Raw genomic sequence first — 15722 nt, 5'->3', positions numbered from 1 at the left:
CCTTAGCGCCTGCTTAGTTCGGGGCTGCACAACCAGAGGGCGGGGTCCAAAGAGGAGGAAATGGTCACTGCGCCTGCGTCCGCTCCTTCTGGGTCCTAGGCTGGCTGCGCAGGCGCATATGTACCATTTTGACCGTAAACATCCTGCCGATTTGAACCGAGGATTTGGGCGGCAGGAAGAGCCGCGGCGTAACGGCAGCCATCTTGTTTGTTTGAGTGAATCGGAAAGGAGGCGGTGGCTGTGGCGGCGGCGGGAGCTGCTCCGAAGCTACACCTCACAGGGGCTCCCCCCCCTTTCCCCGCCCCCTCCCCCGACCCTTTTCCCCTCCCCAGGCCACCCAGCCCGCCCAGCTCCCGGCGGAGTACAAGGTAAGATACTCGGCCGGCCCCTCTTATCCTCCGGCTCCCTCCCCCTACCCCTTCCCTGCCGTCCTGCCGCCTAGCAGCCGGGCTCGGGGAGGGGGGGTGGGGGGGGGGGAGCGAGGGAGGAAAGCACTCGCCGTATCCCGGGACGGTGGCCGTGCTGCCACCCTCCGAGCCCTGGAACGGCAGCGCCGCCTGCCCAGGCCTCTTTCCCCGGGCCCGCCCTCGGCCAGGACCCGCGCAACCTGGGCCCGCATTATCGCTTGTCTGGTAACAAATGGTTCTGGTCCGTTCCAAGGCCGAAAAAGCCGTTACTCCTCCAGTCCCTCGGGGGCCACGTCTCCCGGAGGAGGCAGAGGAAACCTTGGGTCCTGGAGGGAAAGGAGGAGGTTTGAACGAGCCCGCTCTGGGACTGGGCCGCCTACTCGGGCAAAAATGGCTGTCTAGGAAGACGCGGGGCGGGCGGCGGCGGCGGGTCGGCGCCCGCGGTGGCAGCTCGGTGGGGCAGCAACCGTCTGCCGAGGTTGGGTGCGGGGGGTCGGAGACGTGCGGGCACTGCCCTCGCGGGCGCTGTGGACTCAGCACGGCGACGGGCCCCTCGCCAGGGATTGCTGCTGCTCCCCCTCCCCTTTTTTTAAGGAAATATTTTACGTTGGGAATATTACACACTGGACAGACCAATAGAAAACGAGACCAAGGGAAGTTGCTTCTGATTCTTAGGAAATTAGCATAATTGGTCCCCCCCCCCACCCTACTTTTCTAATGATTAGGGATATTGAGTGTTTTGATAATTGATGTAGGGATATTGAGTGTTTTGATAATTGATGTAGAGACGCTTTGGGAAGGTGGTTTCTGACAAATGCTTGAAGTCTTTCTCCTTTCTGAGAAAGTCTTTGCGATTGATCTGCTGTGATAGAGTGGGGTGACACTATCTACTTGTGGTGCCAGACCTAGCGGCATTCTTTCAAATTTGGAAGAAGGAAACGCTGGAGGGTTTGTCTGCCCACCCTATGATTGTAACGCTGTCTTAAGGGTGCAAAACCGCGCTAGTGCTTTTAATGATTTCTGGTAAAGGCTTATGTCTGTCAGCTTTCTTTGCAAGCGAAGTTTAATATTTGCTCTCATAATGCTGTTTAGAATCATCACTGAAATCCAGAAAAAAATTCTTTTTAAAAATGAATGCAAATGCCAATGAGCTGTGTGAATCGGCAGAATTTTAGAGACGGGCTGGAGAAGCTTTCCTAAGTTGTAGAGTCTTTAAATTTATTTTTGTTTTTAATGTTGGAGGCAATTTACAATTATTTTTAGAAAGACACTGATGAGGACATATACCGTAACCAGTGATTAAATTATTTAACAGTTCGTAAATTGTTGAGGTGACAGCAGTGCATAACTAAGGGACATAGTGCTTTTCATAAACAAGTCAGAATTACATTGGTAAAGAGTAACCTTAATAACTTTTTTGTTTATAAAGACGACACATTAGTACACTCTACACTTGTTTTTCACTTAGAGTGGTAGGTTTAAAGTATTCTGAAAAAATTTTATCTTTCATAGTTTGGTGCAGAAGGGAAATTTCTAATGTTTAAGAAATAAAGGTTTTGTGTATTTTGTTTAAATGTTGGGATGTCAGATTGTTAGGCATGATCATGCTTTTTATTTTCTGCTGTGAGATTTTTTTTCAAATTTACTGTTTATTTACATCCCGGTAGGATTGTGCTAGTTTGCTGTTCTGTTTCATTCTCATCCTTTTTGGTTAACATCCTCATTTTATAGATGTGAAAGCTAAGACTCAGTTAAATAACTTTTAACCATTACAGAACAACTCAGGAGGGAGCTGAATTTGAATCTAGGACCTTTTGATTGTAAAATTGTTGTTCAAAGAATGTTAGTAGCAGAAGGGTGGGGAGCTCTAGTGTGCAGGGTTGGAAATAACTTCTGTTCCTGAGGCAGCCCCCAAACTTCCAGAGATCATCACATTCTTATCTGAGTTTTAGGTATAGATGTTTTCCAAGGTTAGTAAATCACTGAATTTCAACCTTCCAGGTTTTTATAGTTTGTGAAAATGAACCACACAGACTAAGCAGCTTAACTTGTTAGTTAATGGCAAAGCAGGATTGTGTCTTGACTTGCAATATAATAGTTTTTACTTTGGGTGATATTTGTGTATGTTCCAAGTTAAAGTCGAACAGTACAAAAAGATAGGTGTCACTTTCCCAGCAGACCCGCTTTCCAAAGGTAACCAGTGTCATCAGTTTCATTTGTACACCACAGATAATTTATGTAAGTGCATTAAATATATCTTACAGAGAGAGCCTTCCTTTAAAGAATACATATATGTATACCATTGTTTAAGTCTGCATGGAATTCTGTTATATGGCTGTATTAATTTGTTAAAAGTCACTAATTAGCAGCCAGGTAAATTATTTCTAATGTTTTGCTGTTAAAAGACATGCTGGCAAGGCAACACAGTGTTGTGTTAGAGGTGTGAGCTCTGAAATTCAAGTTTCACTTGCATTAAATGCTAATGACCTTGGTACATTGTCCATTTTCTCTGTTTCCTCATCTGTAAAATGGGCTGGTACTTACCTCATGACTGTCGTTAAAAGGATGGACACATCAGTTTTTAACATTTTTTGTTGTTATTATATATCTCAAGGTATGCCATTGGCATTATTACTGGAAGTGCAGTTTCTATTTCAAGTGTTTGAGATTTTCATAAGATGTTGGCAAATTGCCCTTAAAAGAGGTTATCCCAATTTATACAACCATTGTCCTGCCCTGCTTTCTAACAGATGAGTGAAATATCATAATGACTAATATCATGGTAGAAACATTGTATCTACATTGTAGAAACAAGGCTGTAATTTGCCTTTTTTTGTAAGATCATAAATTGTCATTTTTTCCATTTCTAAATATGTTCAAAAATACTGATTTGTCATTTCACTTTAGACTTAAATTACTTTTTAGGCTATATTGAAAAAAGTTTGCTGCTTTAGAAAAAAATGAGAAATCCTGAAATTGCGTAAGCTATCCTCTCAGACCAAATACAGGCTTTATGCTAAGATCTTTTACAAAGGATTAACAGACTTAGAATTTTCAACATTTACAGAGATTAATCAACTTTTTTTTTAATTAAAGTATGCTAATACTAAGAAAAAAGATTGTTCAAAAGATTGTACTTTATTTAGATATAAGCCAGTTGTTGATCTACCACTGTGCTTCAGACGTCCTATAGTTTTTAGGGTGATTTCCTCTTGCTAATTGTTTCCCAGAATAACTTTCGCACCACTTTGCTTTAGTTACCCCATCCCATGCCAAGAAAGCATCTATTTAGGAATCTTTGCCTCCACATAACTGGGATATTTTAGGCATGGTACTCTGACTAGCAGCTTAAGTCCTGGCCATGAGTTACTGACACCTGTTGAAAAGTGCCAGTAGTTTTAGTTTCTAAAATTTCCAGAATTTTTTACATATGTCAATTATGAGATCACTTGGTGTATCTCATTTCCTTATTCATTAAGCACGTATTTAGTAGTTGTTATGCAGCAGGCAGTATTCTAAAATCTAAATATTAAGGAGATATTTGTTTGGAATACAGCTATCTTCTATAGTGAAAATTGGGACTTCTTGTGTATGACAGCAACTGTATTTCTAAGAACACATTGCCATATTGGATTTCTACAAAATCCTGTAGACTTTATTTATAGCGCTGTAGAGGCAGCTTAATTTTCAGGCTAACAAACATTAAGGCTTAGAGTAAAAGCATTGCTTTGCAACATAGGCTCTCTTTGATTATGGGAAGTCTATTTGGAAATATAAAATACTGCTGAGCAGGATATAAGATACACTTGAGGAGTTAGTGTTTAATTCTGTCGTAGAGTGTTTAATCTGAATTCTTCCTACTTTTCACATTCCTTAGTCACATTTAAGAGAGTTCACAACATTGGGCAGTTGATGAAGCCTGTTTTTGTCTTTTGTTTTTTGTTTTCTTTTGAAACAGTTTTCCTAGTGTGAATTAATAATGATCCTCTGGACACATCTGGTTCAGCGATTGAAAATTTCAGGACCCTTTGCCATTAAGTAATAGAAAAATGGAAAGGAGGCAAACCTGACTGAATTACTCTTGCACCACCACCCTCTACCCTTTCAAACTTTTTTGACAGGCATGAAATCTCTTGCCTATAATATGTTTAACTAATATATATTTCCTGTACAACACTGGAAAGAATGGATACAGTTGTTAATTCAAAATACAATAAGCAAAATTCTCATTATAAAATTTACAGATTCTCATTTTAAAATTTACAGTCTCTGCAAAAACTTGAAAATTTGGAGTTAACTTACTCTGGATATTTTTTTTAAGCTAATTCTAAATTTTACATTCCCACTGGCAGTGTATAAGAGGTGAAGCTTCTCTGTATCCTCACCCACGTTTGATGTTGCTATTATTTTTTATTTTACATTTTAATAATGTGCAGTAATATCTCGTGGGTCTAAATTTGCATTTTCTTAATGACTAGTGATGTTGAACATCTTTTCTGGTTCTTATTTACCTTTGGTATATCCTTTTCTGTGAAATTTCTCTTCATTTCTTTTGCCCATTTTCAAATTAGATTTTTTAAAGTTTATTTTGAGAGAGAGTCCTTGAGTGCACATGTGCAAGTGGGGGAGGGGCAAAGAGAGGGGGAGAGAATCTCAAGCAGGCTCCAGGGTGTCAGTGCAGAGCCTATGCGGGGCTCCAACTCCGGAAACTCTGAGATCATGACCTGAGCCGAAACCAAGAGTCAGACGCTTAACTAACTGAGCCACCCAGGCACCTATCTAATTAGATTTTTTTACTTGTGTTTTTAGAATTCTTTATTCTGGATCTAGGTTCCTGTCAGATATGTCATTTTCAATTTTTTCCCCATTTTGTATCTTTGCATTCTCAGTGAACTCTTTTATATAACAAAATTTCTTAATTTGATAAAGGCCAATTTATTACCTTTTTTTCCTTTATGGGACATGTTTTTGGTGTCCTGTCTAAAAATTCTTCCCAAGGTTTAGGTACTAAAGGTTTTCCCCTCTGGTTTTTTCTAAAAATTTTATAGTTTTACATTTAAGTCTGTGATTTATTTTAAATTACTTTTTTTTTAAGCTTACTTATTTTGAGAGGGACAGCAGGGGCAGAGAGAGAGTCTAGAGAATCCCAAGCAGTCTCTGCATAGCCAGCTTGCAGTCACATGCAGAGCCCAGTGCGGGGGTCAGACCCATGAAACCATGAGATCATGACCTGAGCCAAAATCGAGCATTGGACCTCAGCCAACTGAGCCACCCAGGCACCCCTGAATTACTGTTTATATAATGCATGAGGTTTGGATCAAGATTCATATTTTGTGGATGATATCCAATCACCATTTGCTGAAAAGACTGTCCTTTCCCCTTTGTCAAGCTTCCTCATCTTTGTGAAAAATCAGTTGGAGTTATTTATGTGGATTTATTTCTGGGTTTCTGTCTTGTTTCATTGGTGTGTGTGTGTGTGTGTGTGTGTGTGTGTGTGTGTGTGTGTGTTTTCTGCCACACAATGTTGACTATTGTAGCTGTTAGGTAAATCTCGAAATTGGTTAGACAAATTCATCCCACTGTATTCTTTTTTAAAAAAGTAGTCTTAGCTATTCTCGTTCCTTTGCCTTTTCCAAAGAAATGTTACAAAAATCTTGTCAATGGCTATAAAAAAAAACTCAAAAGAATTTCAATAGGCATGATGTTAAAGTTTCTTTTGAAACTAAACATACAGGGGCACCTGGGTGGCTCAGTTCAGCATCCCGCTCTTGATTTCAGCTCAGGTCATTGATCTCATAGTTCCGGGGATCAAGCCCCACATTGGGCTCTGTGCTGACATCCTGGAGCCTGCTTGGGATTGTCACTCTCCTTCTCTCTCTGCCCATGTCCTGCTTGCATGCACATGCATGTGCTCTCTCAAAATAAACATGAAAAAAATAAACATACACTTGTCGTGCTACCCAGCAATCATACTTCAGGGCTTTTGCCCCAGAGAAATGAAAACTCTGTTCACCAAAAGTCTATATACACAGGTGTTTATAGCAGCTTTATTTGAAACAGCCTCAAACTGGAAACAACCAAATGTCCTTCGATAGGTGATTGACAAAGCAAATAGTGGTGTACCTCTCTATCCCATGGAATGCTACTCAGTGATCAAAAGGAACATACTATTGATAACTGGCAACAACTTGGGTGGATCTCAAAAAGAGTGTTAGACTGCTGAATCCAAAAAGTCACATACTATATGATTCTACTTATATGACCTTCTCAAAATGACCAAATTAGAGATGAAGAACAGAGTGGTGGTTGCTGGGACTTAGGAATGGTAGAGAGGAAGGAATGGGGGTGACAATTAAAAAGGATAGAGAGGAAGAGCTTTGTGTTGATGAACTAGTTTTGTATCTTATTCACTTGCAGTGGTGGTTACACAAATCTGCACATGTGATAAAATGGCATAGAACTATACATACACTTGCACCAATGTCAGTGTCCTGGTTTTGATACTGTATGTGAGATGTCACCATTGGGGGAAACTGGTTAAAGGGTAAGTGGGACCTCTCTACTATTTCTGGGACTCCTGTGAACCTATAATTATTTCAAGAGAAAAAATGTTATAAAAATGTTTATGTACTTTTCATGTGCTATGGGTGTGCTTGAGTTTATTTCTGTAAAAACATGACTTGTATATCGTATTGTAGTCGTAGACATTTTAAAGAAATTCATCTGGCGAAATAGATTTTTTTAATCTTCTATGTAAGGGTAAATAAATAAAGGAAATATCAACACAGTAAATGAAGGAAACATACACAGTTAATGTACTCTATAAACTGGATTTTTTAGGGTGCCTTTTTTTTCCTTCTGTATCAACACATAGCTTGCTAAAAGAAAAATGTGTACTTGTATTTCCACTAAGACTATTTCAGTCATAAGATAAATGTTACGCTGTATCATTGTCCTGATACAATGTCCTGTTAGTGTTTAAATTATAATTGGACAAGTGCTTTTCAAGTTCTTGAGTTGGAAAAACTATATATATAATGCTTGTTTAAGCCTCAGCTTTTCTAAACTACTCACCTGTAAAGGTGGACCAACCCACCTACTTTTATCTGGTACAATATGAAATACTTGTTAGCACAGTACTTGTCATGAGGTAGCAATTATCCTATAAAGCATCTAGCTGAGAATCCATTGTTAATGGGGTTCTAAAAATGTAAATTTACACACTGTTTAATATCTGTTCCTGAGTATTCTTGGACATACTTTTCTTGCAATAAAGAATTTTTTTTTTTTTTTTTTTTTTTGGCCAGAGGCAGACTCTTTTCCACAAGTTAGTGATCAGGGTAGGAATGGAATGAACACTTGATGGAACTTCAAAATGGAAAAGAGTTTTCTGGTGACAATTTTTACTTTAAAAAAAAATGGCCCTTTTATTTTGGGTATGAAAATGATTTGACTCTTTTGTCCCTTTTCAGCTGCTATTTTGGGGTCTTTTTCTTGCCCTCTCAAAACTAACACAGTAGATTGTTTTCATAAATGTATATACTGTACTTTGTTCCACCTTTCATGATTCCATATTTAAAAGAATAGGAAACTTTTATTTTCATATTTCTTCTATGTCTTGATAAATGTTTGTTTTCATATGGTAGTTATATTAACTTTTTTTCCCTTTCAGATTTCCTCCTGTTTCATAATCAGCCGGAACAATGTTCTACGCACATTTTGTTCTCAGTAAGAGAGGGCCTCTGGCCAAAATTTGGCTAGCGGCCCATTGGGATAAGAAGCTAACCAAAGCCCATGTGTTTGAGTGTAATTTAGAGAGCAGTGTGGAGAGTATCATCTCACCAAAGGTATGTTTGTTGTTGATATTTTTATTCACTTTGTAGATTGTTTATTGATATGTGAAACAATTCTGTAAAACAGCTTTTTAGGTTTACGTCTTCTTTGGAGGCAAAGAAAAATTTCTAGATTACCCAGAGTTCCAGTTTGGTATGCTATTCCCTTTAAAAATTCTGTAAGTGCACAGATCTTTTCATTTGCCTGTTTTCATGGTAGATCAGCGTGAGATCAGGCACTACCCAAATATATTTCTAGATGTTTTTGTACTTAAACATGTGTATAGGTGTTTCTAATTTGGGAATTTATAAAATATTCAAAATAAGGACCCTTTAATTAGAAACTGTTGTAGGGATCAGATCTAATTATTGTAGCCATCTAGTAAATAGTATCCATAACTCTTGTACCTCCTCAGCTCCACAGGCCTACTTGCTGTTTCTTAAAGATATCAAGCTTTTTCCCTGTCTCAGAACTTTTATACTTGCTGTGCTCTTCCCCTAAATATTTAATTATTGTGTGTCTCCCACTAGCATGGAAGCCTCATGAATGTCCTTACCTTATCTGCCTTGTTTACGGCTCTGTTCCTAGAGGAGCTTTTATTAACATCCTGTGAAACTGTTCTGAGGCAGTGGTTTTCACCCTTGGATTTCACAAACAGTGTAACTAGAAATAATCCATGTTTTTTTGTGTTGCCAAGAAAGGACCTTTACAACATACACAATTACATGTATTAACATCATTAACACTTTGTTGAGATAACGTTGACTTCAAAATGTATAAGGACTAATCTCAAAGGAAAAGTCCTTAAATATGATACAACACACACACACACACACGTTACGTCTGTGTTTTAAAGGTCCTTTTGTGGACCTTGTATTAACCCATATGCGCTCTAGTTGTCCTGTCGAGAAAATAGTCCAGATACAGCTGTCTGGACCGCATTGAGAGCTACTCTTAGAATTGGCAGTTTGAATGATGCTGGCTGCCATGATGTGTTAAATAAATAAGGGTAGTTCTTTATTGCTGAAGAAGCAAGGGGATCTCAGATGAATAAAGCTGGGATCTAGAAAAGACTTGTTCAGAAAAGTCGTGTGGGAGAGGATATGTTTTAGGAGAGAAAAGTGAAAGTTTATATGTGTAATGAGAGCTAAATTACAGAGTTTCCACTTGTCTACAGAATTTTGGCTGGTTTTAGAGTTAAATTTGGTGGCATTTATTGGTTTTAAGGAAATTTCTATCATATTATTTCTAAGATGTAAAGTGAAAAATTATAAAATGAAAAGTTTACTAACAGGGAAATAGGTGACCTCTAGTCCTACCACCTAGAGAAAGTTTTAGTATTTTGGTATGCATTTAAAATGTGTGCATATATTTTACACATAAGCATGTATACACAAACTGCATTATATGTTTTATAACAAGACTACATTCAGGAAAAGCTCTGTTCATAACTTTACCATCATTTTTCATGGTTGCATTGTATAGTGTCATGGTCTCTTATCCATAGAATTTAAATACAAAACATAGAAACAGGTCATTTGTGTATTCATATGTTCACTGTAGAACTACTAATGTAAATGATTATTGGAAACAGCTTGAACTAGATGATCCTGGGAATGTCTTAATATATGTCATAATTACCTTAATTCTAAAACACTTTTGGCCCCAAGGATTTAACATAAAAGATTATAGACCTGTAATTCATTGTTTCGATTATACATGATTTATTTTACCAGTGTCTTTTTTAAATAATCTATAATTTTTCCTAATTTTTTGAATTTTACTTCCACTGGTCCTGTACTGTGTGCAACCATTAAAATTACGAAGATTTTTCTACTTGGTAGGACTACAGGTTTATTTTCCTCTTTTTAAAAAATAACCATTGAATAAACATTGCTTGCAAAATCTTTTGGTCACATCTGTGGACTTTTTGTTGTTGTTATTCATTTTTGAGAAAACACGAACCTGGAAGGGGCAGAGAGAGACAGGGAGACACAGAATCTGAAGCCGGCTCCAGGCTCTGAGCTGTTAGCACAGAGCCAGGCAAGGTACTTGAACTCACAAACCATGAGATCATGACCTGAGCCGAAGTTGGATGCTTAACCAACTGAGCCACCCAGATGCCCCCCCTCTTTTTTTTTTGACTCAAGATTGTTTACTATGTGAGGTTAGGATACATCAAAACCAGTCTTGGATTTTCATTGATCTTTGGTTCCCATCTGTAAATTTTTCCTTAGTGTTGATGTTTAGGAAGATAAATGATGGGCCAGGTGGTATATTTCTGATATGCATTAATAGTTTGCTCTGTGGGGAGATAGTACCAGTTTGCACTGCTGGTCGAATTGTATGAGAATATGAGGTTTTCTACTTTTCATAGGTATGCTTACTGAGAGAAGTGAATGGAAAAAGGAGAAGTTGAGCTCTTTTCTTGAAATTGATATGTGTGACTAATCTTTAACACCCATAAGCAAATATTAAGGGTGATTTGGCTTAGAAGGATAACATTTTTTCATAGTATGTGCAGAGTACTTTGTACACCTTTAGGGACACTACAAAAGAATACAAGATAATCTGATACGTGAAGGTATGTAGCAGTTGCCACAAAGTAAGGCATACAGTTCAAGAATAATGTAAAAAACTGTGGAGGGTGTGAGAAAGAACAACTTACTTTAAAAACCATTTCTAAGTGGGTTTTTTTCAATGTTTATTTTGAGAGAGCATGTGTGAGTGGGGGAGGGGCAGAGCAAAGGAGAGAGAATTCCAGGCAGGCTCAGCCCTGTCAGCCCAGAGCCTGATGTGGGCCTCTGATTCATGAACCTCAGGAACCAAACTGTGAGATCATGACCCGAGTCAAAATCAAGAGTTGGATGCTCAACCAGTTGAGCCACTTAGGCACCCGTCTAAGTGGGTTTTTATGATTGATATTGTTTTATTTTGATAAGAATATATATTTCCACAGGTGTACTAACTCAAAAATGTCTGTTTGCTCTTGTGCAGTTCTTGTGAGGGATTTTAGAACAAGCGTCAGACATACAGCTCAGTTGTAACCTTGTGGCTTCTGCCCCCTCCCGACACTCCTCTGTTTGAACAGCCACTGGTAACCTCTGTAGAGCTTTCCCTGGGTACATAGCCTGTGTTCCGTATTACACCTATACTCTTAACGTGAGCTAGCTCAACAGCAAAAATGGCCATACTTCATATTACCTACTTCTTTGCTAAACTCTGAACCAAACTCATCCAGAAAGAAATCTTTTGCCCAAACACCACCTTTTTAAAAAGTTTCCAATTCTTTACAAGATAATGGCATGCAGTGGGTTTTAATTTTAAATCCTTCCTCCTTTCTTAGGTAAAGGTGCAGTCAATATTAAATTTTCTAAGACCACATCATAAAAGTAGATTCTTTCCATTAGGAACAGTGTTTTAATTGGGTCTTTTCATATCAAGGATGATAAGTCCTGGATTTGATGACAAATTTTTAATTTTAGATATACTAAGAATAGCAGTAACTTTTATAATTTATGTTGTAAGTCATGTGAAATTGCCATAAAGACAGAGCCTGAGAGTCCTTGTAAATGGAATCCTAGGCTGCTATAGACAGTACATATATAACTGAGAAATACAGTGTTTCATTTTATAAGTAACATAACATTTTATAAGTAACATTTTATAAGTAACATACTAATTATATTTGAAGCAAATAATTAACAGCTTTCTTTGCTGCCTTAGAAATTGAGATCTGTGGTATGATTTGGAAAATAATCTGGGAAAGTTTGAGTTCATGTTGTCTTGTTCTCAAAAACTTTTCCATATTCTAGCTAGAGGAATTGTGAATCATGCTGTTTAGTTCGGTGTTTACTGTGCTTTCTTTTCCCAACTACTGCATCTCATTCCACACAAGCATTGATTGAGATCTACCTTGAAAGGGAAAAAAAAAAAAAAAACAGGCTGAGGAGTGTATTTTCTTGTAAACAAAAAAAAAAAAGGTGGGTTACCATTACCTTTCAACTGTTATTATGCCTTCCAGTCAACCGATAAACTCAGTGAAAAAGGTCTTAAACAGCGAAGAAATTAACAGTCACTTAATTAGAAGTTTAGAGATAGGAAGATTCAGGTTTAGTTGAGTTCTTTCAATGATGTCATTCATCTAAGGACTCACCAGTCTCCTGTTGGCTTCTTGTTCTTGTACTTACAGCCTCATGACTACAAGCAGCTCCAAACCCCACTGCTCACAACACAGGAGGGAAAAAAGAGAGAGGCGTTCTTCGTATTGGGAAAATCTCTCTCAGAAGCTGACATACTTTATACTTTTTCTTGTTGGTTAAACTGGGTTATGTGCCCACTCAAAAAGCATTAGCAAAGAGGAAAGAGTTCTTCAAGGCTGAGAACATTCACTCCCCGGACAAAATAGAGTTCAGCTAGCTAGCAAGAAGCAATCGCTCTGGATTGGCAAACAAAAGCGCCACACATTCCTTAATGTGCTTATGATGGCAGTCTGTGGGATGCCTTGGTACCTGCTGCATAGCTTCCTTTGTGTCTGTGTTCACTCATGAATTACTGCTAGTCTAGTCCTGGTCAATACAGATACTCGAAATTTATAGGTAAGGCACAAGTAAAATAATTATAGGTGATTTATAAGGTAACTTCAAATAATTAATGATTAAAAGTATGAAGAGAGAAAGTGAAAACTGCCCATCAATTGCACAGAATACAAGCTTTGAAGTATGATTACCTCTAAAACCAAAAAAAATAACTTTGTAAATTAATGTTTTATTCCTAGGTGAAGATGGCGCTCCGAACATCAGGACATCTCTTACTGGGAGTAGTTCGAATCTATCACAGAAAAGCCAAATATCTCCTTGCAGACTGTAATGAAGCATTCATTAAGATAAAGATGGCTTTTCGGCCAGGTATTGTTGACTTTTTTTTTTTTTTTTAACCTTGGATTTTCTCATGCAGTATGAAAAATTGCAAAACCTATATTCTAGTTCCATTTGTTTTGTTCTAATATTAATACAGGGGAACCTTTCAAAAACAGGGCTAGGCTTGGAGAGGCAGTGGTTCAAGGGAAGAAACCCACTTCAGTCGTACATATGGAATTATGGCAGTCACCCCTTTTTAAATGCCTTTTCATTATCTTACATAGAACTGAGTCAGAATTGAAACGTTGAAAGCTGATTGTTACATGAATTTTTTAAATGTAACTTAAGAAAATCTTAGGATTTAAAATTTTTTTCCCAAATAAGTTTAGCATATTCTTAAAATTCACTTTTAACTTGAGACTTTTATTAAACATTCTTTATAGTGTTATGTTGTTTTAGGTAGTGATTGGCTCTAAAACTGGATTCTAGCAACCAAATTTCCATCTGCATAGATAATAATTATGATATTTATCTGACTTCATATGTCATTTTATAATTTTTAAAACAATGATGGAATTTTATTCTAATTAAAATAATGAAGAGATGCCTTATATGGTAGTTTTTACCGATTATGTTTTACTACTTCAATTTATTTTAACATATGAACTGAAATCTTTGAGATCTAAGATTTTATTTAAAAGCAAAATGTTTAGGTAGAGGCTATGGTACTTAAATGATCTCTAACATGTAGATAATTGCATTTTGCTTAAGTAACCATGCTTTTTTATTTTTTCTTATTTAAAGCAATGCGTTTTTAGCATACACTGAAGAATATAAGGAAAACCAAAATAATGTAATCCCACTTACCCTAAAATAACCAACTCCTCTTGATATTTAGGGTGTTCCTTTCCAGTCATTCCCCTTCTTCATAAATGTCATGTTTATGAAGAAAACTGTTATTAATGTTTATTTGTCATGTCCTTTTCAAGACTTACCACTTTAATGCATTATTAGTGCTTTGACTTTTTTTGGAAAGCAAGTAATTTGGCTTATGAGTATAGAAAAACAAAAGTACTTGAGCTTTGGTGGTACTTTGCATACATTATCAATCTTTCGGGACTATAACCTTAGGAGATTATACTGACTTTACCTTCCTCTGATCCCTAGATAACCTGTGATATAACCAGGCCTTCAAGCTTACCATTTCCTTTCCAGGTGTTGTTGACCTACCTGAAGAAAATCGAGAAGCTGCTTACAATGCTATTACCTTACCTGAAGAATTTCATGACTTTGATCAGCCACTGCCTGACTTAGAGTATGTCTCTCCCTCTTTTAATTGTTGACTTGGTCTACGAATAACATTATTGGTTTCCAAATGTATAGTTTTCCATGGAATGTTTTTTTTTTAACATTTATTTTCAAGAGACAGACACACACAGTGCAAGGGGGGAGGTGCAGAGAAAGGGGGTTACAGAATCGGAAGCAGGCTCCAGGCTCTGAGCTGTCAGTGCAGAGCCCAACGCGGGGCTCGAACCCACCAACAGTGAGATCATGACCTGAGCTGAAGTTGGACGCTCAACCGACTGAGCCACCCAGGCGCCCCTTCCTTGGAATGTTTTGACACCAAATTAACATGAGGCTCAAATGTATAAGCTTTCAATTAGGATAATGTATAAATATGAAACATATAACCTAGAATTGTTTCTTCTGTAAGAAAACCGTACAGATGTCAACTTTAACAAAGCTAAGATAGAATTCACATGTGCTTAGGCCAAAGCTTGTGTAAACAGTTTCCCAGGTTTGTGCTTTACATAAGGATATTAGTAAACATGAACTATTGGTTCATGACTTTTCTCTGGAGGTATATATTAAAGTTATCTATAGTTATCCTCTTTGCCAAGCTAACTTAAAGAGCAAGAAAGGGTCATTGTCACAACATCCAATTGAGAAAGTTGTACAGAGATGACCATTCTAGCATAATATTGTAGTATATTTCTCTTTTCTCAAGTCCCCAAAATCCAGCTGTTACCATGACAGGGAATGTGCCTATAACTTTCCATGTGATTTAGTAGCACAAGTGACAACCAGAAAACTCTTACACTACGCCCCATTTTTTTTTTTTTTGACAAATTTTTCTGCTTTGTAAAATGATCTATGACTCCTAATTCTGATTTATTTTTGTGTGTGTGTGAAATAATGCTAGGTGCTATCTAGCTCCTTTCCTGTTTTCTTTTTCCTCTTAAACTTCCATTTTTAAAAAATTTTTATCATAGAAATTTAACAGCCAAAAATTAGATTAGTATAATGAACCCCATGCACTGTTGTTTAATTTGAATATATTGCCAGTTTTATTTCATATGTATTTCCCCAATTCAACCTCCAACCCACACTGGATTATTTTAAAGAATATAGATCTTCCTTTCTCTGTAAATACTTCAGTATGTATCTCTTTTGAGGTAAGGAATTTTTTTTTTTTTTTAATTTTTTTTTAACATTTAATTTTGAGAGAAAGAGAGAGCAAGCACAAATTGGGAAGAGGCAGAGAGGGAGGGAGACACAGAATCTGAAGCAGGCTCCAGGCTCTGAGCTGTCAGCACAGAGCCCAACGCGGGGCTCGAACCCA

General features: G+C 37.6%; 1 protein-coding gene across 2 annotated transcripts in view; it reads left to right on the top strand.

Moving 5' to 3' along the window:
• Window positions 1-286: 286 nt before the first annotated feature.
• RAD21 (RAD21 cohesin complex component) overlaps window positions 287-15722 on the top strand; it is a 29832-nt gene continuing 14396 nt past the window's right edge. Inside the window, exons 1-4 of one of the 2 annotated variants that reach the window (XM_042972875.1) lie at window positions 287-368; window positions 8080-8254; window positions 13018-13147; window positions 14315-14414. In XM_042972875.1, the coding sequence (XP_042828809.1) occupies window positions 8111-8254; window positions 13018-13147; window positions 14315-14414 (374 nt within the window). In that variant the 5' untranslated portion in view covers window positions 287-368; window positions 8080-8110. Of the gene's footprint in view, window positions 369-6824; window positions 6952-8079; window positions 8255-13017; window positions 13148-14314; window positions 14415-15722 lie in introns of those variants that run through there. The other variant, XM_007075572.3, reaches the window with a different exon arrangement.

The sequence above is a fragment of the Panthera tigris genome, chromosome F2 (genome assembly GCF_018350195.1).
Source record: "Panthera tigris isolate Pti1 chromosome F2, P.tigris_Pti1_mat1.1, whole genome shotgun sequence".
In the NCBI taxonomy this organism is placed as follows: Eukaryota; Metazoa; Chordata; class Mammalia; order Carnivora; family Felidae; genus Panthera; species Panthera tigris.
The sequence above is the reverse complement of the archived record's forward strand: the minus strand, read 5'-3'. Positions and strand labels throughout refer to the sequence as shown.